This window comes from Neopsephotus bourkii, unplaced genomic scaffold (genome assembly GCF_033783945.1).
Source record: "Neopsephotus bourkii isolate Nb327-2 ecotype Australia unplaced genomic scaffold, CSIRO-AGI_Nbou_v1 NB_1350, whole genome shotgun sequence".
Classification (NCBI taxonomy): Eukaryota; Metazoa; Chordata; class Aves; order Psittaciformes; family Psittacidae; genus Neopsephotus; species Neopsephotus bourkii.
Genome location: NW_026901829.1, coordinates 2918179 through 2940977, shown reverse-complemented (window position 1 = coordinate 2940977; position 22799 = coordinate 2918179). Strand labels below are relative to the sequence as shown.

At 42.4% G+C, this 22799-nt stretch overlaps 1 protein-coding gene across 2 annotated transcripts in view; it reads right to left on the bottom strand.

Annotated features, from left to right (window-relative positions):
- The window catches only part of USP25 (ubiquitin specific peptidase 25), a 93305-nt gene extending 70970 nt beyond the window's left edge, over window positions 1-22335 (bottom strand). The window contains exon 1 of one of the 2 annotated variants that reach the window (XM_061366701.1): window positions 22078-22335. In XM_061366701.1, the coding sequence (XP_061222685.1) occupies window positions 22078-22122 (45 nt within the window). In that variant the 5' untranslated portion in view covers window positions 22123-22335. The remainder of the gene's footprint in view (window positions 1-22077) is intronic. The other variant, XM_061366702.1, reaches the window with a different exon arrangement.
- Window positions 22336-22799: the final 464 nt, after the last annotated feature.

The following is a 22799-nucleotide window of genomic DNA, read 5'->3' as shown; positions in this document are numbered from 1 at the left end:
ACATCAGTCAACATCCATGACTGAGTTTAAAGTAACACACGGAGATGGAATAAAAGACATTCTATGTCTCTTAAATATTCACTTGATGAGAATTTTTGGCCCTTTTATTATTTTTTTTTTTTTTTTTTAATGAATAATCCGGTCACATTCCTGTTTAGAGCCAACAGCCGATTCCCTCTGCTCATGCTCAGGTATCACACCACAGAAGCAAAAAGCAGGCACTAGCGTGGAAGAATCCCTGAACTCCACTTAACCATTAAAACCATCCGAAACATTAAATCCATGAAAACAAAGAGGACTGATCATTGTTCCAGTCTAAGAAATTCCATTCTTTCTTTGGCAAATGGGAAAAGGAGAAAAGCTCAGTGGTATTTGCAAGTGGTTTTTCTTTTTTATTGTTTGCCCACCACATCCTCAACTCAAAACAATTTAATCTATAAAAGAGAAGATTTTGTAAAGTACAGAGATTTGTTTGCTAGACAAAAAGCATATTTCCTATCAGTGACAAATAAATGTTCTCTTGTTACTCTCCATATTCATTAAAAAATAACAAACCACCATCTACAATTGGCTAGCAGCTATTTCTACAATGCTTCTCTTTAAAACTAAGTATTTGGAATCAAATATTCAAATACCCTTATCCTCTCCTTATCACAGCTTTGTACAGAGGAGGAAATTAAGAACTGCATGAATGCTGAATTCCCCAGTGTGAAATTAACCTGGCAGGCGCTACTTCATGCCCTAATAAGTTGAAATAGAAGGCTTATAGTTCAGGATGTTTATGAATTATGTACACAATCTTCTGTTCATTTATGATCCTAAGGGACATTACTAACAATCCAATTTGCCCTCTATTTTTTGTCTTTGCTTTTTAAAAACCCTGCTATTGGCACAAGGAAAGTGATCTGATGCAGGGAAACAAACTCCTGCTCTATCCCCATCCCTCACCCCCTCATTTGTTTACTCTGTGCATTTCATAGCACTGTACAAAGGCAGGGCTTGTTTTCCCTATAAAGTTGCTTTCCTGCCCCTGGGTCTGGCAAGAAGCAAAGGAAAGAAATAAAGTATTTGGGAAAAGTAATTACAAAGCATTAAAACTGGCAGGAGCAATTCAAGGGCAGTGCATGGCAGCAAACTGGATTTATTTTTGTATTTGCTACCAACATGATGGTTAATAAAACGGAAAATAGTTTCACTATAAATTATCATAACAAGTTATAACAGATTTCTCTATCTCCAACTATAGATACAACACTTGGAAAGGCTCACTGAAGAATATTCATTGTTCACAAAAACTGGGAAAAGAGAGAAGAGACACAGTTTACCAACAGACAATCTCTTAGCAGTTCAAAATATTGGCTGTCAATTTATGAGCACAGCTGTCACTTAAAAACCTAGAGACCTGTAGTTTATATCCAGATTTCAGTATTCTGGTGTAAAGCTGTGGTTCAAGGCCCCCTTCCCAAGGACATACACATTTAACAGATCAAAACCAGGCCCAGAGACAGAGATGTTCCTTTCTCATAAAGAGATGATTTAAGTACCTAAATATACTTTCTTCAGGTCAAGATTTTAAGGCACTCTGCTCCAAAATTCTGAACTGGTAGTTAAGTGAAGAACACAGAGAATCCATAAGCATCCCAGTTACAAACGACATAAATTAAGAGGAAAAAAAACAGTTATCCCGAGTATCTCAAATGGTGCCGAACTGCTTTAGAGCCACAAACACCTGGTTCAGACATTACTGACTTTTCAGGTAAATGTGGAGAAGCTGTCATTAATCTCTCATTGAGTTCCAAAAAGGAGGAAGAAAAAGATAAAAACAAAGCAACAAAAGAGTATGATTCAAAGTTTCCACCTGTGTTCTCTTAATATGTGCCAACAAAGAGGTCTTCACAAACAATTCTGAAACTACTTGAGGGAGCTAAAAAATTCCTTAACTCACCATTCCATTGGCAGCCTTCTATTCCACACATTCACCATCTTCCCCTTATCCCCTCAAATATGCATCATCTTCACTGTGTACAGACCTTTCCTGAAGCTGCACATTTAACTTTGCCATTATTCTCCTTTACCACGATATTGATACGTTATCACCCACAAAACTGTGTTAACAAAGGCAATTCTATTTCCTTTCATTACAAGTGACAGTGCAAGTAACCCCTATCAAACCTTTTTTCCCCACTCATTGATTAGCGGTTGAGATCCAGTTTTCTTTTTGCTTTTCTTTTCACTTAGGAGGTTTATGAAACACAATTGTACACATATTCAGAGAGCTGTTATTACTTAATTCTTGATGTAACTTTAATTTACTGCGTCTGTACTAGATTGCTAAAGGCAAACCGGATAAAGTTCATTTCTTTTGAATTATATTCCTTTAGTACAGCCTATTGTGTGGCACATAGGATGATTTAAAAATATTACAAAGATTTTACCATTATCTATGACTGAAGCTTGGAGATCAATTTCTAATGCAACTGCTAAATGATTAAGTCTCTTCTGTACCATAACTAATATTTAATACAATACTTAGGACAGACTTCTACATATGAAGCAAGCCACCTTCCTTACTCCTATTAATGCTCTTTCTGATTATATCTAGCCTAGAAGCTTTACTCTTCCTGGAGCTTGGGCTAACTTGAGCTGAAATGACTGAAGCATATTGACCCTCAAATGTCCATGAATGTTAACGTATACAAATGCACATCCCAAAAGACTATTCCAGGTGCAAGTACAGGTGCTAAGAAATCCACTTCAATTATTTTGAATCCTATATGCCTGTATTCACTTTTGTCTTTCTTCATATTTACATGACAGATTCCATAATTTATCTATATAGTACGGATCCTCCAGCTAATCGAGTCAAAACTCTATATGCATCTGCAGTGCTGCACCAAATGTGGTACATTATATACGCGCATATATATGTACCACATACACTCCATGTAGTTTGAATTGCATTTGACTCATCTCTAAAAAGGCTTCAGGACCTGGCCTACACTTTGCTGGCACAGCTGCTATAGGGTAACCTAAATCCTTGGCCAGAAAAAGGAGACAGTCTCCTGATGCTATCACTGCCCTGAGATCCAGCTGCTCACACCCCTTGGTCCCACCACAGGCCACAGCAATCAGTTCCCCAGGGCTTTCATGCATGAGCTATTCCCAGCCTTTCCCCTTCCTCTGGCTCCTCGAGGTATGCAGTATGTATCTCCAGGCTTTCAGCTCTTGGAAGTTTTCAACTAACAGGAAATTCTCACCCTTTTCCTGGATGGAAGCCAAATTCGTATATTAGGAATGCATGCCCCTATTTCCAATTCTTTCCTTTTTCAGTCATCTTCCTTTCCTCTCAGGAAATGCCCAATTAAGATTATCTGGTTTATAACCTCACACAATAGCATACTCAGTAGCTGTGCCAGCACTACTGAAGCAGAAAAGGATTTACAGTATTGTCTACGTAAGGAGATATTGTGCCCAAATTAGTTCTGTGACAGTACTATAAGCTCTGATAACTTGTCAAAATCAGAGAAAAAAGCTAAATTATATAAATGAAGTTTTGGACACAGTAAATCTCATAAATTGACTAATTCTGAATTATACCGCAGCTAAATTTAGGGGACAAAGATAACTACCTTTTGATCTGCTTATTTTCTCACCTCTGTAGCTTCTAAAGAAATACACGTAATCTTTTGCTTTATTCATGGCATATCCAAATATCTGTATTTGCAACACAAGCACTTTCCACCTTAGAAAACAACCTTTTTCAGCTTCCAAGAACAGAAAACATTGTACAATTAGTAATAAATGAGATGGTCCAAACACTATCAAAAGAAAACAGGGCCTACTGCCTCACTATGCACTTCATTTAAATAGTACATAATTAAATTGAACTATGGGAATCCCTTTCTTCCCAAGGGCTGAATACTTGTACCAGAGGCAAAAAGAAAGGGGAAGGGGGAACGCAACTGCTGAGAACAGCATCTTGACTCTGTCCCTCCATATGAAACCCACTTACTTTACTTTCCCGTGCAACATCAGTTTGTAAGAGCTATTTGTTGGAGGAAAACCCAAATGACATTGCATAAAATATTTTATATTAAAGACAATTTTAATGTAACATGCTAATGGTACCACCTGGAGACAAGCAACTAGTAAGCTGGTTTCTTCATATGATTTTGCTCTCATGAGAAGATCACAGAAATTAGAACAAGATAATCCTCTATAAATAAAATCTTTATGCTTCTGCTACAAACAAACCAACATACAAAGGACAAGCAAGCTAAAGAACCTCAATTACTACTGTAAATGTCATTTTCTGCCACATTAATCATATCTCCCAGGAAGAGTTAAAAAGCCCACATACACTGCTGAGCATTATGGCTTCCAGCAACACAGATACATTAGCCATCTTCTAGATAAACTGTTGGTCAAGTTCCAAATACGCAAATAAAAACAAACTCCTTCCATGAAGATACTAAGTTGAAATACAGAGAAAACAGTAAACTCCAGAAGGCTTTTAGCATCTCTGCCATCAAGATTTTTCTCTCTGGTGTGCAAAATAAACATATATATATAAATATGTAAATGAAAAACTGGGTATATGTATACATATATTTTTTAAAGCAGTATTCTGCTACTGCAAAGACCAAGATAAATCTCTGCACTGGTTTTAAGGTACCTCGTGCAAGAGAAGATCAGGTTCCAGATGGTCTAAGGAACCTGATGGTGCATGAGTCCATGGGACCTGATGAGATGCACCCGCAGGTCCTGAGGAAACCGGCAGATGAAGTGGCCAAGCCACTATCAATCATATTTGAGAAGTCTTGGCAGTCTGGTGAAGTTCACACTTCATGGAAAAGGGGAAACATAACCCCCATTTTAAAAAAGGGAAAACAGGAAGACCTGGGGAACTACAGACCAGTCAGTCTCACCTCAGTTCCCAGAAAGACCATGGAGTAGATCCTCCAGGAAACCATGATAAGACACATAGACAATAAGGGGGTGATCAGTGACAGCCAACATGGCTGCACTAAGGGCAAAATGTGCCTAACAAATTTGGTGGCTTTCTATGATGGGGCTACGGCACTGGCAGATTAAGGAAGAACAACAGATGTCATCTACCTGGACTTATGCAAGGCATTTGACCCTGTCTCACACAACATCCTTGTCTCTAAACTGGAGAGACATGGATTTGACAGGTGGACTACTCAGCGGACAAGGAATTGTCTGGATAGTCAGACTCAGTGGCTCAAAGTCCAAGTGGAAATCAGTGACAAATGCTGTTCCTCAGGAGACGGTACTGGGACTGGTGCTGTTCAACATGTTTGTTGGCAACATGGACAGTGGCATTGAGTGCACCCTCAGCAAGCTTGCCAACAACATTAAACTGTGTGGTGCAGTCAACATACTGGAGGGAAGGGATGCCATCCAGAAGGACCTGGACAGGCTCAAGAGGCGGGACAGTGCAAACACCATGAAGTTCAACAAGGCCAAGCACAAGGTCCTGCACCTGGATCAGAGCAATCCCAAGCACACATACAGGCTGGGTAGAGAACGGACTGAGAGCAATCCCATGGAGAAGGACTTGAGAGTGTTGACTGGTGAGAAACTGAACATGACCCAACAGTGTGCACTCGCAGCCATAAAGCCAACTGTATTTGGACTGCATCAAAAAGATAATGACCAGCAGGTCAAGGGAGGTGATTCTCCCCCTCTACTCTGCTCCCATGAGACCCCACCTGCAGTACTATGTCCAGTTCTGGGGCCACCAAAACAACAGGGACATGGACCTACTCAAGCAAGTCCAGAGAAGAGCCACAAAGATGATCTCAGGGCTGGAGCACCTCTCCTGTGAAGGCAAGCTGAGTGAGTTGTGGCTGTTCAACCTGGAGAAAGAGAAGACTCCAGGGAGACCTTCAAGCAGCACTGCAGTACCTAGAGGGGGCTGATAAGAAATTTGAGAGGGACTTTTTACAAGGGCACGTAGTGACAGGACAAGGGGGAAACAGCTTTAAACTAAAAGAGGGTAGATTTAGATTAGACATTAGGAAGAATTTTTTAACTGTGAGGGAGGTGAGACACTGGCACAAGTTACCCAGAAAAGCTGTGGATGTCCCATCCTGGAAATGCTCAAGGCCAGGCTGGATGGGGCTTTGAGCAACCTGGTCTAGTGAGGTTGGAACTGGGTGGTCTTCAATGTCCCTTCCAACCCAAACCATTCTATGATTATTACAGCACCTCTTAAAGCACAGCAGAGTTAGGTTCCCTTGCCTGTTATGTGCTAACTAGGTTTCCTTTTGCTCTGTCATGGAAAAGGAAACCTCTTGCATGACATCATATTCTCTATGAAAGTAGATAAAGACAGTTTTTTATACACATACAAATGCAAAATGCATCTCAGCTTTGGCTTGGACAAAATTCACCAGTGGGGAGAGAGGACAAGCACCAAGACCACGGATTTTCAGCCCAGGACTGTTCTGCACAGACTTCCAAAACCTGCCAATTACAGCAGCAGCTTGGGCAAAGTGGGTAATCACTTATCTGCAACTGGACTGAGAGCAAACTTCCTTCAGGGAAGCAAAAGGGCACAGCATATGGCTGTAACCTTCAGTCAACCACAGCCTGGACCAAATAAAATGCAGAAAAGGACAGAGTGCATTACTTGCAAACATACAGTCCTCCCTAAAAAACGAAAGGATCCTACTTAATCACAGTATTATATAACTGTATTAATCATAAGACAACATTCAGAATACTCTCACTACATTTCTATGAACAATAGCAAAGCTGTACTGCTTCAACTGAAAATGCTTTAACAAGTGACTTCTCAATGACTTTCAAGATTTAATACTAAGGATTCTACACAACACGAGAGCATGCATTCATGTAAACGCTCACTATTCTGAGCCTCCCATGTGGCTGAGTCTCATGTACTCTCAACATATAACGCATTTATTTTAATTCAAGCTACTTTTACACTTTTTTGAAATTGTAAAGAGAGATTTGAGATTGTAAAGCGAGGTTTGAGGAGTCTGGTTTGTAGTTACTGACAGTAAATATAAGGCAAACCCCACATAAACAACACAGAGAAGGAATGAGACACTGAAGCCAGATTTCTTACACAGCTTGGGGTGGGAGAGGGTGGGAAGAATAAAGCAAGAGGGAAGCATCACCTTATTATATGGATCTTCCTAAGCAAATTTCAGGGTGCTAAAAATCTGGGGTGCCAAAGTTGGAAAAGGCACCACTAAGTACATATAATAGTATGGAGAACATTCAGAAAGGAACAGAAATGCACTTCCTTGAACTCATTTAGTGGATCTTGTCTCGTTTTCCCTCAGGCCAAAAAAGCACTGAAACTCAGCCCTGGACTCCAACTCAGCTGCCTTGCAGGTCTATTACCTGGAGTACAACCAACCATACTCAGTTTACAGTACCAAGAGATTTAGTTTTCCCCAGTGGAGAAAAGAAAAAAACCAACAACAACACACCACCACCAACAACAAAAGAAGGAAACAGTAGCTGAAGGCAAGATGAGTAGCCATTATAAAGACAAACCAAGAACAGACACTAACGAGGCCATAAAGCCATATAAACTAACTTACAAGAATAATAAATGGTGTGATCTATGACAAAGAAGCATGAACTGGATCAACAATCTTGTCATTTCCATCAAAGCAACATGGCTTAAAACCAACCCTCCAAACCAAAAGAGGAACAAACAACATAAAAGTAACTGAAGCTCTGTCTTAAAATTACTCCATGAACTGATTCATGAACAGTGTTGCTTGAGTGAAGGAGCATGTAAAAAATTGCTTAGTTTCACATTTCTAGCTCTTACTGACAACCACTCTTAAACGAGCTTCAGTGGTAGGCTGACAATCAAGAAAGGAGAGCAGCCTTTGTACTTAGTGAAAACATAAGAGGTGTCAGAAATGTAAAATTACTGAGACTTCTGAGGTCTGTGTGTTTTAAACTACCGTCATGGTTTCTTACACCCTGCTCAGCACAATAGCGAAGTTCCCAATAGTAATGACAGCAGCTCTAAAAATTAATTAACTACAGTAAAACCAGTGAGATCTTTAGTTTCATTTAACTAGATGTAAGTTAAGCTTCAGGTTGTATGCACTTGAACAGCCACAGGAAAATCTGCTTCACCAAAAATCCCTTTCAATTCATGCACACTCCAATAACTGTGACAGTAATTAGCAAAAATCTCTCTGCTCTGATCCAAATCTGATGCGTGACTGGTTATTGGTGGCAGCGAGGGGGATCTTTCAAAGCACCAGCACACATTATCTATAAACTACACTTAAAATTCAGAAGGATTCCTCCAAGAGCCCACCCGTAGACAACAGCTGGACAGTGCCATGCAGCAGTGGCATGCACCAGCCTCGGTCCACAACCCAGTCCCACCTCAACACATTCATACTCCAATATCCAGAGAGCTGTCAACATTATGCACAAGCCACAGCAAATTAAAGCCATTGGACTTAATGATAGGTGACGTGATACAAATAGCAAGGAGAAGAAAGCTCGAGGACAAGAGACAGACAGCTGTGTGTGCGCACACAAACATAAATATACACACATACTTTCCAATCACTCTTGGCTACTTTGTTTTTTCTTCTGTTTTTATACATTTACCATCATGCCTAAATACTGTATTTTACAGTGTCTGCCCGGGTAGTATCACCAAGGCACAAGCTTTCTCCTCACAGGAAAGTCTATTGCCCAGGGTATCATTATTTTACTGTAGCAGCTATTAAAAATGTCCTTTGGAATGCCTTTCATGACATCTTGTCTTTCTGAAGTCTAAAACAATACTGCAAAGACCTACATTTTAGTTTCCAAGATTTTTTTTTCTTTTGCATCCCAACCAGTTTAACTCATCACACCAAACAAAAGCTGTTCTGCCTCAAGTTTGAGGCTCTTCACAGTCCTTTCATCACCCATTTATTATTTGCCAACTGTCAAATTGAGAGGGCAGCCCTGCTAGCCCATTCAAGTGTTTATTTACTGGGGGGAGTGGTGGTGGATTTATTTGTTTAGGGTTTTGTTTTTTCCAAATAGCCATCATGATAATCTCATCCTGCTCTGCATAATACAGAACTCCTAAAACAAAAACAAACAATATCAAGCTAGCCCCTTCATTCTCCTCAGTGTCATTATAACAGGAACTCTATGAACAAGCAGACCAACTCTGTAAGCTGCAAGTGTCCTCAGGTTGGTGGGATCCCAGCCTCTGCAATGCCTGCAAACAATGAAGTTCAAAGGGGCTGTCAGACCACAGGCTGCTTCTGATCAGTCAGCTGTCCTTCCCTGGCTGTAGCTGCTGCCAGAGCTGCCCAGTCTAGAGGCTGTTATTGCCACATACAGCCTGCTCTGGCCACGAGCCACTCCTCCCTTTGAGCCAGCACTGCCACTTACATGAACCCCTGGCAAGCCAGACCAGGCTCTCAATAAACCATCAGAAAGATGCTCTCTGGTTTTAATTAATTTCCTGCTGACTTCGCAGGAGCCAGGGGTGGGACAAGGGAGAGGACAAGACTAAGGCTGCACCTAATTCCACTACATTAAACTGTTGTGGAGCTGCAGCCTCCTGAGAGGGAATTGTTTCACTGCCTTTATTTTAATCCTGGTTTTATCATATGAAAGAAACTGAAGGGGGAAAAAGCCTTCTGCAGTCCTTGACCTACTTAGGCACTACTGTAGAAAACTTACTCCAAAAAAAAAGATTAATATAAAATTCATACAGTAATGGATCTGATGCTCCTGGTTGTTTCCTGTTGGTCAAAGCTGCACACCATACAAATGAATGCACACTCATACAAAGATGCACACCATCAAATGAGTGTCTGAGCCTGCAAAAGCTGAAATTCCATATGCTCTTCTTTACTCCCTGGTTTAGGTACTCACAAACAAAAAGATTTCATTTACACTAACTGTTAATAGCATAGGTATCAGAGGTACCAGCTCATGTTGAACAACTCCCCCATATGCCCTAGGTAAGCAGTACCAGGTTGGATTTCATAAACAAATTTTTCCACACAAAGTTTAGAATAGTACAGCAATCCTATAAAAAAGAAATCCTAAATAAAAGTTAAATTGCACTTTATAAGACAGGTCTGTATTATGCAGAGTATTCAACAGCAGCGACACATCTGGGCAAAGACCTCACCCGTCTGCTTTGAATAGGAGGGGGAAAAAAAAATACAGTAACAGAAAGCCTTTCAATAAAGGCTTTTCCGTTTAGTCAGATTGAAAAAAGCAATTACTAACCCGATTTCCTAAGGAAACAGGCCCTGTGATCAGAGTATGCATGTACGCAGGCAAGCCGGCCCTCCTGTCTCTCAGCAACAGCCCCAACAACACGAGGCCACCAACCCCAGGGCCCCCCAACAGCCTCAGCAGCACCCCAGCTCTCCATCCTGCTCGCACACAGCTCCCAACAGTGCTGCCTGCTGCTGCCCACTCCACGGACCAGAAGAAATTAGGCTGAAACAACACAGGAGGCTGCGGAACAGCAACAGAGGGGAGCACCTCCACCCCACTGCAGTGAGGTCTTACAGTCACCCCCACCCCAACTTTTAATCCAAGGTGCATTACAAGAGGAAATTCCATCAGAAAAGTTATACACCATTATTTACAGCATTCAGTAAAACTATTTAACAGCTTATCCTACCCCTAGTAATCATCTAAAACCAAGTCCTATGAAGAGACATACATTGTTAGTTCTCTGCAAAGAATGAGCCTACAGATGACATGAATCAGCTAAGATTTGGGGCAGTATTAACAGGTTGCCTGCAAGGTGACAGGTTTCTGACAGCAGTTCCAGCCTTTTCTGGGTGAAATGCCAGGAAGCCAGTGGCACGTGCTGCATCCCAGCAGAAAGGCTGCTGCAACACCACAGGCTGCTGGCCTGTGAAGGTCAGCGAGCAGCTTTCACGTGCATTAGGTAATAACCATAACGGATGCAGATGACATTAGAATTAAAATGAGCCTCAAACACAGCAGTGACATTAAAGTATTTAAGGATGTGTTGTGATTTATACCAATGATCAGCATATAATTTTACAACCTCACAACTGAAGAAATTCAATTATAAATTCAGCAGTGCACTCCACAAAGGCAACCTGACATTTTCTAGGCTGCTTTCTTTCAAGGAGAAAAAAAAAAACATAACATTGAGAATCTCTGTTTGCAGTGTTTTGTTAGTTTGGGTTGTTTGTTTCAAGTTTGTTTATTTGGGTTTTGGGTTTGGTTTTTTTCGGTTTGGTTTGGTTTTAATGATTTTTTAATTACTTTACACTGAAACACACATTTGCCTCAGCTGCCACAGAAAACTGAATGTGTTATATTCTAACATGTTAGGACACGGTCTCAAGAAACTTACAACAACTTTAGTTTATGATCCCAATTTGTTATAATTCAGTCCTGTCTTCCTTGTCTCAGTGGTGGTCTTATCACCACTGGTAACTTTCCACCATCCTTCACTAGCTGAAACTCCGTAGGCTGACCTGAGTAAAAGGGGTATGAAAGACTCCTCTAAGCAGTTTACATTTCTGAAAAATAATTTGAAACAAAAATTTTAAATTCTGTGCTGTTTTCCTAGCAGCAGTACTATGCCAACACATTCCCCATCCAATAGAGATAATAAATTCAAAGAGCAAATTCTTCAACCCTTTTCTACTCAGTAAGGTCACAAAGGAACAGAGTATTTGGCATCTTTGCTGGGGACAGCAGGCAGTTGCAAACTCCTTCCCTGGTCTGTATTAAAGCACCAGAGTCTGTATACTGCATACGTACCTTCACTGAGCACTGGGAAGTAGGTGGTACATTTACCAGTCATCTGTAAGTCACCCACAGAAAAAGCTTCAAGGCAACATACCAAGTTAGTAAGAGCTGCAACTGGTGATGATGCAGAAATCTGCCAATCTTTACCAGAGGTTACCCAGTGGACCAGAAGACTATACCTAAAGAAACAGCCCAGTCAGCTTCAGATGAAGGGACAATTACCTCAGAATAGTTTGGGTTGGAAGGGACCTTTAACAATCATTTAGTCCAAAACTCCTGCAACAAGCAGGGACACCTTCAACAAGATCAGGTTGCCCAGAACCACATCCAGCCTGGCTTTGAACATCTCCAGGATGGTGTATCTATAGCAAATCTGAGTCCAGCCAGGACTGTCACAAGAGATGCTCTGTGGCTTTCAGCATCAAGTCCCACAAAACACATGCAGGACTAGAAGGAACTTTTAAAAGCTGCCAGTAAGACACTGGTTATTTTTTAGTTTCCAAACAAGTAAAGGAATACAGTGAGAGAGAGAGGACGTAATTCTAGTGCCTCATTAAGAAAAAAAAAAAAAAAAAAAACAAAAAAAACCAACAACAACAACAAAAAAAACCAAACAAAAAAAAAAAAAAACAACCCAGACAAGAGAGAGTTATAAGCTTAGGTGTCTGAATTAAAAAAGCTTGCCAATTACTACCACCAAATAATTAAAAAGCTCTAATGTAAGGAAACAAAACAGTAAAGTCTCTAAATGAAAATGGCATGGTCCTCAAATAGGTGAGAAGTTACATGAGAGACAGAAGCAGAGTTTGAAGAAAAGCAGCTGACAAATGGGCAAGTAGGTAATACGAAGAGAGGAAATAACTCTGCAAGCAAAGCTGCCCAAAAACCATTTAGTTTAAGAAGAAACTAAAAAAATTTAAAAAACATATTTACAAGCTTAAAAGCTTTCTCTTACATATTTTCCCATGATTCTGTACCAAAACAAAGCAAAAGTTAAAATCTGCAAAACACAGGAATGCTTTCTCAGTCATAACCTAAGATTTCTGGGATACAACGAAGTACACAGTATTCAGTCCTCTAACCACGCCATTTATACCTATGTACTTTGAAAAGTGGTTTTATTTTTTTTTTTTTTTTAAGGTACATTTCCAACACCCACAGTCCCAGGAGAAATTTCCGTTTTGAAGCAGTTAACTTTCAGAGGAATAAAATGAAACCAAACAGAAGAGGGAAGTGGAGTAGGAGTCTGTTCTCACCATCTCCTCCTCTTCTGAAGAAGATGAAGAATGCCACGTGCCTGTGTATACCCAGCCTTTTCTAGCTGTTTACTTTAAAGCACCCTCAAAGTGTTCACCTGAATGTAAATGAATACTATTTTCAATTTCCACACAGCATTTTTTTTTCTGGCTTAATCCCAGTAGAACCCCAACTAAATTCAACTTCTTTTTTTTTTTTTTTACTGAAATTTAGAGTAATTTTTTGTCTAAGAATAAGAATAGGAGTTTTCAGCACAGGTATTTGGCTTTTCTTGAAGTCATACAACTGTGAGAATAGCTATCACAAACTCAAGCCTAGCATTCACCAGAAGTAATAGATGGCATTAAATATAACTACACAACTCATGATCCGAAACTTTTGTATCTTGGACTTAGACCCTAATGTCAAGTAAACACCCTGCTTTTATTAAAAGGAGCCCTCTGGACTATGGGAGTGAAATGACACATCAGTGGTAGCAAGGAACTACAGAGGCATACAATGCCATTATTCCATGTGCATTAATTTCAATGAATTCTGCCTAGACCAAGGTAAGATACATGTCAACTAAATTTAAATAGCTATGGATCATGCCTTGAAAACATTAATGCCTCCCTGAAAAGCTTTTATTAAATACTATGACTATTCTGTCTACATATGCTTACTGTAAAGCTTAAAAATATGCTTTCACCTGATGGCTAAAAAAGCTTTACTCAAGGATATTCTAAGCACAATTTGCATTTGCTTGACACCTAAACTTTGATAAGCTTGACTGTTGCCAATTAGCAGAGAGCAGAAACATTTCAGAAGAAATGTTGCGTAGGGTATAATTTTTTCCAGCAAGAATCCACCAGCTAAAGTAATTCAGAAACCTACCATAAACAAAAACATCAAGTCAAAGCTGTGCTTCTCAGAATAAAAACTATTAGAATTTGCATACTGGTATTTCTGCTGCCTTAAAAAAAAAAAAAAAAAAAAAAAGGTTTTACATACATAAATCTGCGTCAGGTGATGTTGCCAAAGTTAACCTACTTGCACTCCAGCCACATCATCTGTTCTCTAGATTCCATCTCTACAATATTTTGGCTTCAGAGAGTTACATTAAAACCTTGGGCACTCAGTGTTGCCACTTCTCACAACAGTGCTGTTTCTGTTAAAGACCCATCATCAGGTAACATCAGGTTTTAGGAAAACTCTCTTGCTCACTGTTTTCAACATGCTCCTGAATTTCATCCATTATGGCAAAGAAAAGCAAAAGCATGTAGGCAAAAACATTTTCAAAAGAATGAAAACTGTGAAACCTAACTGGAAAACAAATAAATCAGTGCCTTCTTAAAATGCAAGAGTCTAAGCAGATTAAATAATTTCACTGTGATTTTCAAATGCTTGAAACTGATGATGTTACTAAATACATGCAAAACCAGTCTATAATTAAACAGGCAAGACCTCACAAAGCCTGCATTGGACCACTTAAGTTATCACAATGTCCTACTCACGACATTTTGAATCAATCTGTCCTTGACACCATCTTAGGATCCAATTATTCCTTCACAGCACTTCAGCAGAATCTCAACACTGACTCAAAACATTATTTAACATCTCATTCATGTTAAAGCCTAAACCCACAGATTCTGCACCACATTCACCAGGAAAACTACTATGTTGTTCAGGATGTTAAATCCACCCCTCTCCCAGAAAGCACAGCCCTGCAGCTATCAGCAGAAGGCAGCACAACACTGTACCTACTCCAGCGCACAGACCAGCATACTTGCCCAGAATATCCGTCCAGGGAGGTGTAACCCATTGCAGCAACAAGAGAGGCTTACATTCCCTTTATTCACTTCTGAAAACTGGGATAGTAATATAGAACTGAAAGGTGCTATGGACAAGATGATTCTAAAAGAAATGTTCTGTTAATGGTCTGTAGAACTCTTAGTTTATTCCAAGTTTTGAAGTCCTAAAGAAACCTCATGGTAAAGAGATCTAAAGCCTGCAGTAAAATGAGAGTGCACATATTTTAATACTGTAAAAAAATGCTACATTTTAGATGGTGACTGTACTCAACCATGGTACAGCTGCTGTCCATTCTACCTGCAATCTTGGCTGAGGTATGCTGGCACAATACAGCTTCTGACAACATTCATATTCAGCACAGTGTTAATGTAAGTAAACATTCAAAAATCTGACAAGCCACCGTTCAGAAGGTTGTGTTGCCAAATTATGAGCTACAAGGGTTTTCAAAAACCAGCAAGAGATGCCATTTGCCAACCCGATGCAGGAAACAGGAAAAAGTATTTCCTTTTACTCCGCATGAAGCCCTGAGTTTGTACCATCATGCAAGCCATGAGCCCGCTATCCTGTTCAGCAGTAAACCATCTCACCACCCCATCTTCACTTCAGCCTCACAGCTTTATACTATTTTGTCACTGTATTTTCTCCCCCTTTTTTTTTCAATAATAAAAAATATGAAGAATTCACCCTAAGTCTCAACTTTACATAGTTTTACATGCAACTATTGTGACTCACGGTACTAGCTTTTCCCTATTAATTATACTTGACCACCCATAAACCAGAACTTGGCACATTTCACAGCCCCCAAGTGAACACGTGGAGTTACCACCTCACTTACTGCACACTTTGCTCTCTGGCAAAAGTTACATGCAAGTTATATTAGTTTCACCTAGCAGGTGAAACCGACCTGACATTCACTCCAGTCAAATATCTTCTACTCTTGCAGATGTAGACTTCTTTAACAGCACCCCAACTGTTGAAGTGCAATCACCAGCAAACAGAAGTGGTCTTTATTTCCTAAGGTGGGGAAAAACAGACTGAAGTCTACCCTGAACTCATAAAATCATTCAGAAATACATTGTCACAACAGCCTCTCCTACATTACTCTGGCTTGCTATTTAGATTATGATGCTACACTGCTACCCCACACACAAGTCAACAGCCCCCTGGTGAGAAGCTGAAATTACAAGTGCGTATCTGCTGCTAAAGACCAAAACATCATTACACTGGTAATACACACAATGCAAACCTTCACTGAGAACCAACACAATCTTCCCCACTCTTACGTAATCACACTGGTTATGACAGAAGAATAAGAAAGTGAAAGCACTCAGGATACTTTCATTTCCCAGGAAAGCTGCTCCCACATACGCAGCTTTCCTAATCAGTGAAAGCAGAAAAGACTTTCCTGTCTCAGTCCACGTCCTGGCAACACACACAGAGAATTTTAAGAGCTCTGTTCCATCAGAAGTACAAGAAGTCAGTAATAAAGAAAACCAAACACACAAAACCAGAAAGTCAGACCTTTAAAGGAATTCATTCCTACATGAAAACATGTAAGTGAAGACACAGCCCTTAAGCTTTTTGTTTACCTTTTATGCTAAGGACTATCAAGAATGTCACATTTGACTCTTAGCTTTTGCCAGATGTCCAGCTGGGAATTGCAAATCAGCAGTTTCACTACAGCAAGCAAAGAGAAATAAAACATTAAGGAACTCTACAAGCATGTGGGCACCTCGATAATCCCCCCATCACTGGCACTGCCAGCAACAGCTGGGATGGGGTGACTGATGCAGCACCCCAAACAATTCCTGACACAGATGATGTATGAGGGCTAGAAACCTCCCAGACACCTCTGCAAAGATCTCGGCCCAGCCTGAAAAGGCAGCCTCCAAGCAGGTCCGGGCACTGGGCTGATTTGACAATTTGGCTACTGCACCCCACCCGCATCCAGCACTTCCCTCAGCCCAACCACTCACAGCACTGAAATTATGTAGCCAGCTCCTTGCTGACTGAATAATCAGACTGTTGACACATGGGGAGATTCCTCAGCCAGATGAAAAAAAAAGATTAAACCAAAACCAGAACAGAAATCACATACTTCATTCTATCATTCCCCTTCAGTTAGAGAAGTTCATGAATGCCAACTAAATTCACAGGACTACTGATGCTGCTTCCTACCTTCACCTGTCTTTTCAGGCATAAGAGTGCAAGAAAAGCAATTATCTTCCCACTTGTCTTTAACAAAGCATTCCTAAAAACGTGAAATATTTTCTATTTTGAGACATGGTTTTGTCCCTTTAATGAAGCTGATGGGGTTTGTCATCTTCTGTGACTGCTTCTGTAGATACAGGGTTATCCTAAAAAAATGGGGTTTTTTTCTTAAGAAGTAGTACTACAAAAGGTTAACAGGAAAATGTATAAACTTTACATTTTCACATTCTGAAGCGGTATTTTAAGGTGTGAACCAAAAAGATACTTAAATACATTGTTTCAGACAGATGCTCATGGTTGTACTACAGTTGTCAACTCCTGCTACCACAATAGGAATAATTACTGAAGTTTTTTCAAAGGTCTGCTAGAATGCAACAGGCTTTAAATTGCTATTAAAGGTTTTGGAAAGGTGCATATTCATATCATACCGATAAAAAAATCCACGATTCAGCAGGACTGCATATCGAAACAGCCCCTCCCCAAAAAAACCACCTACGACCAAACTTAACCACACCTCCACCCTCCCAGCAAAACCCATCAGAACACTCACAAAACCGGAAGCATTCAGCATACCAGTCTGATAAGGGCTTTCAAAATTACTCTGAATCCCTGACCTTTGCACCTTACTCTACCTTTCAGAAAACACAGACAAGAATCTATGCAGAAAGCGTAACTAGAAGTAATACAAACTCCTTTTATGAACTCTTTTTTTTAATACTTTACAAGATGTGAATATCTCAATAACTCCATAGCACTTCAAATAATCTTGCAAATTACTCAGTGGCTGGTGCAAACACTTTCAGTAAATCAGTCTGGTTATTCTGCCCATCCTGGACAAAAGACTTAATAAAGCTTTCAATAACCATACCAGCAGAACCAGGTCATCCCATATTCAAGCTCACCTGCCTGTCATACGTTTCAAACACAGACAGCCCGTTCACGGAGATATGTAACCCATCCTCATTAGACGAACCAGAGTGCAGTTCTCAGGTACAGGATGACACCTGCATGCTGCTCACAGGCAAAAGAGGCTCTGGCTATGCAATGAGAGCAGGAGCCTGAAGCCTCCCGATTCCACCAGACAAATGGTCAGTCAGGCAACCCTGAACTCAACTGACTGAAGCACAAAGATTTCAAAGGCTGCACCCTTAGAAGGTTGCCACCTATGGAGATTTAAAAAAAAAAAAAAAAAAAAAAAAAATGAGCACAACTCCCAAAATATCTTCCTTGTATACCAAGTCCTCAGTAGGTATCCTTTGTGATCACCTCCTGCCATTCAGCTCTGCATCAACATCCCTATTTCAACTGTTGGAGACATATGACTATCACATTTTATATGAACAACTACCACAGTATTAAGCAGCGGCTATTGCTTTCAGTAAGCAGTAAGTACCACATTAGCTAAATCTTTCAGTACTAAAACACCTCAAATGCATGGTATAAGCAGAGCAGAAGCACACACGTGAGCTAGTACAATTTTCTCCTTACTACCCTGAAAAAGAGCAAGGGAGAAGTAAGCAGTGTTAGACCCTGCTTTAAGGCAGGTATTATTTCAAGTGGTAAATATTTGTGAAGGTTTGTGCTGCTTTAAACAAAACAAAACAAACAAACAAAACACAAAAAACACACACACCAAAAAAAAAAAAAAAAAACACCAAAAAGCTGAGCTGACACACCTAACTTTATTCTACTGCTCCTGTGATTACACTGCCAATATGCTGCCGAATCACAGGTCTGCAATAACAGTGGGTGTGGGAAATCAAAATAGATAAACCAGCCTTTAAATTGACGTATCAACCAATACTTGGCCTGTCTCTTTCCAGAAGCAGCAGAACTTGATAATACACACTGCTGAGAGGCCAGCTAAGCATCACCTTTTAAAACCCAGCTTCTTCCATCTGCTGTTCCAAGATGACCATCATGGTAATTATTAGAACTGAGACATTGCCGAAACATGTATGACCTCTCTCCATCACTTCTTCCAATTACTAGTAAAATCAGCATCCACCCCAACCCATGTTGCCAAAACCAGAAAGGAAGGGACATGGGCCAAGGGAAGGGTCTGTGCAGTACAACGGCCAGCCTGGGACATTTTTCCTCTGGGAGGAAAATTGACATCCGGGTGCACCAGGGCAAGCTGCCCCCAAGGAACCCTGCAACATACATGCATTAGCTCTTCCGCAGAAAAATGCCTGACAAAAAGGGTTTTACTGGACAGAAATACAGACAGAACAAAATGAGCAACTATTTTGGTTAACTTCGCAGGACATTTACTTTTATTCACATGCCTTAGTCTTAATACAAATATCACTGATAACCTAGAGACGCCTAATGACATTAGAGCAGCACACAAGACCTGTGAGCAATGACAGAAACATGATTAATTATTTGCTCTAGGAGATAAATTGTAAGTTTTATCTAGGAGCCAAGATGACCAGTAAACATAAAAAATATCTTGTGACCCAAAACAGATGCTTTAACTACACAATGAACTAAAGATAGCTTCAGTGGGAAAAGGGCTGTTTGTAGTTGGAGCATTTATTAATACAAACCTACAACTCCAAGTTTGACACATACTTCCTGTATGACAGTAAAGAAAACATCTGATGAACAATGTTGGGAACCGTAGTTCTGCATAAGGTATGCTGATGACTCAAGCATCTCTTGGAAATCCAATATATTTCTGCTTGTATGTGGTTTCTTCACACTAACAGAAAACAATCATAACAAACTTTGAGGTCTCCAGAACAAACTCATTATTTGTGGAGCACGGGATTTTCTCCTTTTGAGGGAAGATGACAGTATGGTAACCAACCCACCTTTCAACCACGCATCAGTCAATCTACCTTGACAATTTTTCTTCTTACATGCAAATAAGCCAAACAATGCTAAAGTCTGTCATCTAGTTAGCTATTTATTAGTCTCATTAGGCACTTTGGAGTCAGATAATATTTTGTTTTGCGAAACATTCTCAAGATTGGCCTCCTTTCCTCTCTCACCTCCCCCTACCCCTCCTCCCTCCCCAAACGCAACTATGGATAAAATAGGCAACAAGGAGTTCCAGATATCATAATAAGATGATTCAACAGAAGAAATAAAAAAGAAAATCCCTTCCTTGAAAAAGGTCTTGTTGTTTTATACAGTTTCTCTAGACACACAGACAAGTAACCATCATCCATAGATGCCAATTACAAGTTTAGAGTTGTTGCTAATTTTCTTTTTCACTGCAGTGTGGATTATTAGGTGAACTAACACAATCTCCAACCACCCTTTAGGCGTATCCTCAGTTTGAAACTAAAGTAATGCTGAACTACTGACCTGCAAGTAGCAGTTTAGCTAAAATGGTAACAATTTCCTCTTCGAGATTATTGACAGAAAGTGCAACAGGCAGCTCTGACCAGCGTCTACCAAGTATTAAATAACAGAGTATCTGTTGTGATCATTAAGGGATATTTAAGTAAATCTTCAACAGGTTTTGTAAAAGGTAACACTGCTTACTAGAGCTGACAGGTGCACAGCAACAAATAAAGTTGTTAAACACAGAAGACACACAGATAACATGGGACTTGGCAACAAAACTCTGCTACTCCACCTGCCAGCACACCCCAACTGAAAAAACCGACTGAGGAACCAGGGGACAAAGTAAGTGTTCAACCACTGCCTTCCTGATGAAAAGGCCTCAATCAGTGCTAGCTACTTCGAACTAGGATAGCAGCTTGGTGAGACATGCCTCTTCCTCCAAATGAGCTTCTTGAACATAAGTTGTGCCACTTTAACCAATTATAATACCTTAATCACTGCATTCCCACTGTCCGCACTTACAGCTGGAGCCATTTAGATTCAGCACTGACTATACCAAAGCACATTTACTTTTGTCCTCTTGTAAAAGCATCACAGGTCATTAAAAAATATATATAGGGAAGAAGAGGCAGTAATACTACTAACCAGAACAGTTGCAATAATCAGCAACAGCTACTTTTAAAAAATAAAAGATAATTTTAAAAGTGTGGTGATTTAGCTTTAGGTTTCTTTTTCTCTTGCCAGTTCAGTTCACTTTAAGTAAGAAAGAGCTTTAGAAGGTGTCCTAAAAAAAAGACGGAGAAACATTTTCCAGCAACTCCTCGTGCTCAGAGGAAGATTCACAAACGCTGCCATTCACTGAATCCCATTTCACGACCCCAGTTAATACGAGTCCGTAAACCCAGCACTCCTTCACCCAGCAGGAGAGCGTGGAGGAGAGCCGTGTGTCACTCGCTAGAAATAGCGTTCACCTTTCGCAGGCACGGATGCCGGCGCACCAGGGTCACGCCGTGCATGTGCAGCATCTACCTCGCGGCCCACGGCAGACACCGTGCCTGGGGCTCAGCCAGTACCGCCAGTACGGCCAGTACCACCATCACCACCACCACCACCACCACCACCGCCGCCGCCGCCGCCACCACACACCCCTCCTCCCTCCGTCCTGCTACCCTACCTGGCACCTCTCTAAGTGGAAAAGGCCTGCCCGGGGCCCTAGCGCCGCCGTCCCAGCCTGGGGCTGACCGCCCGCCCGCCCGGGGAGCGTCAGGACACAGAAGGGGTGAAGACCAAGCCTAGTTCAGAGCTGATCCGACCCGGGGCCGGGGTGGCGGAAGCCGCCGCTATACGGCCGCGCCCCCGCGGTGGCTTCGAGGTCACCCCAGCCTCAGCCCGGGGCTGAGGCGGCGGGGACCGGGAGAGGCCGCGGAGCGGGGAAGGCCGCCCCACCATACACCATACCCCCGGCCGACAGAACCTTCCCGCAGGGCAGGGAGGCGGCGAGGGATGGGGAGGCTGCAGCCACGCTGCAGGGGGAAAAAGTTGCCGGCGGGGCGGGGACCGGGTGCGGGGGCCCCGTAAGAAAGAAGTGGCCCCAGATCTGGAAGAGGGCATGGGCCAGGCCCGGTGAGGCCGGCGGGCAGAGACGCTGCAAGGGGCGCGCAGTCGGCTCCCAGGCCGGGCCCTGGCGCAGCGGGCAGGCAGCGCAGGGCCGTGGCAGTGTCTCACCTTGGCGGCGCCGCCGGGCTGCAGCACGTTCTGTTCCACCGTCATGGCCCCCACACGGCTCCCAGCTGCGCCCCGGGCTCGGCGGGCGGCGGCGGCGCCGTGCAGCAGCGGCTGGGCCGGGCCCGAGCTGGGCGAGGAGAGCGGGAGGCGGTGGAGAAGGAGGGGCAGGAGGGGGAGCCGGAGTCACCGCCAAGCGGGCGGGAGGGCGGCCGGCATCGGGCAGCGCGGCTCCGCTCAGGCCCCGCTGTCACTCCCAGTGCGGCCGCCCCTGCCACCGCCCAGCGTGCCCGGAGCGCCGAGCTTGCCGCCAGCCCCGCCCTCGGCTCGGCCACCGCCACCGCTCGGCAGAGGTTCCCCGGCGGCGCCGCCCCGCGCACCTGCCCCGGGCTGAGCCCCCCCGCCGCAGCCACAGCCGTCCCCCTCTCCCACAGGCCGCAGGTCCCCCGCTGCCCGTTCCCGCCGTATTTGCACCGGCCGCCTCCATCTTGGCGGGATAGCGCCGGCCTGGCTGTGGCCCAATCGGGAGCAGCCCGGACCCTTGGGCCGCCCCGAGCCGCTGAGAAGCACCCCGCGTCCTCCTCTGGGTATAAGTGCTCCTCCGCCTCTCGAAGGGGCAGCTCTCCGCGCTGCGACCCGCTGGGAAGCGGAGTTTCTCCCGTTCTGCAGCGGCCGCCCGGGAGAGCCACGGCCTGGCTGGGGGAGCAGCGAAACCCAGAGCGCCT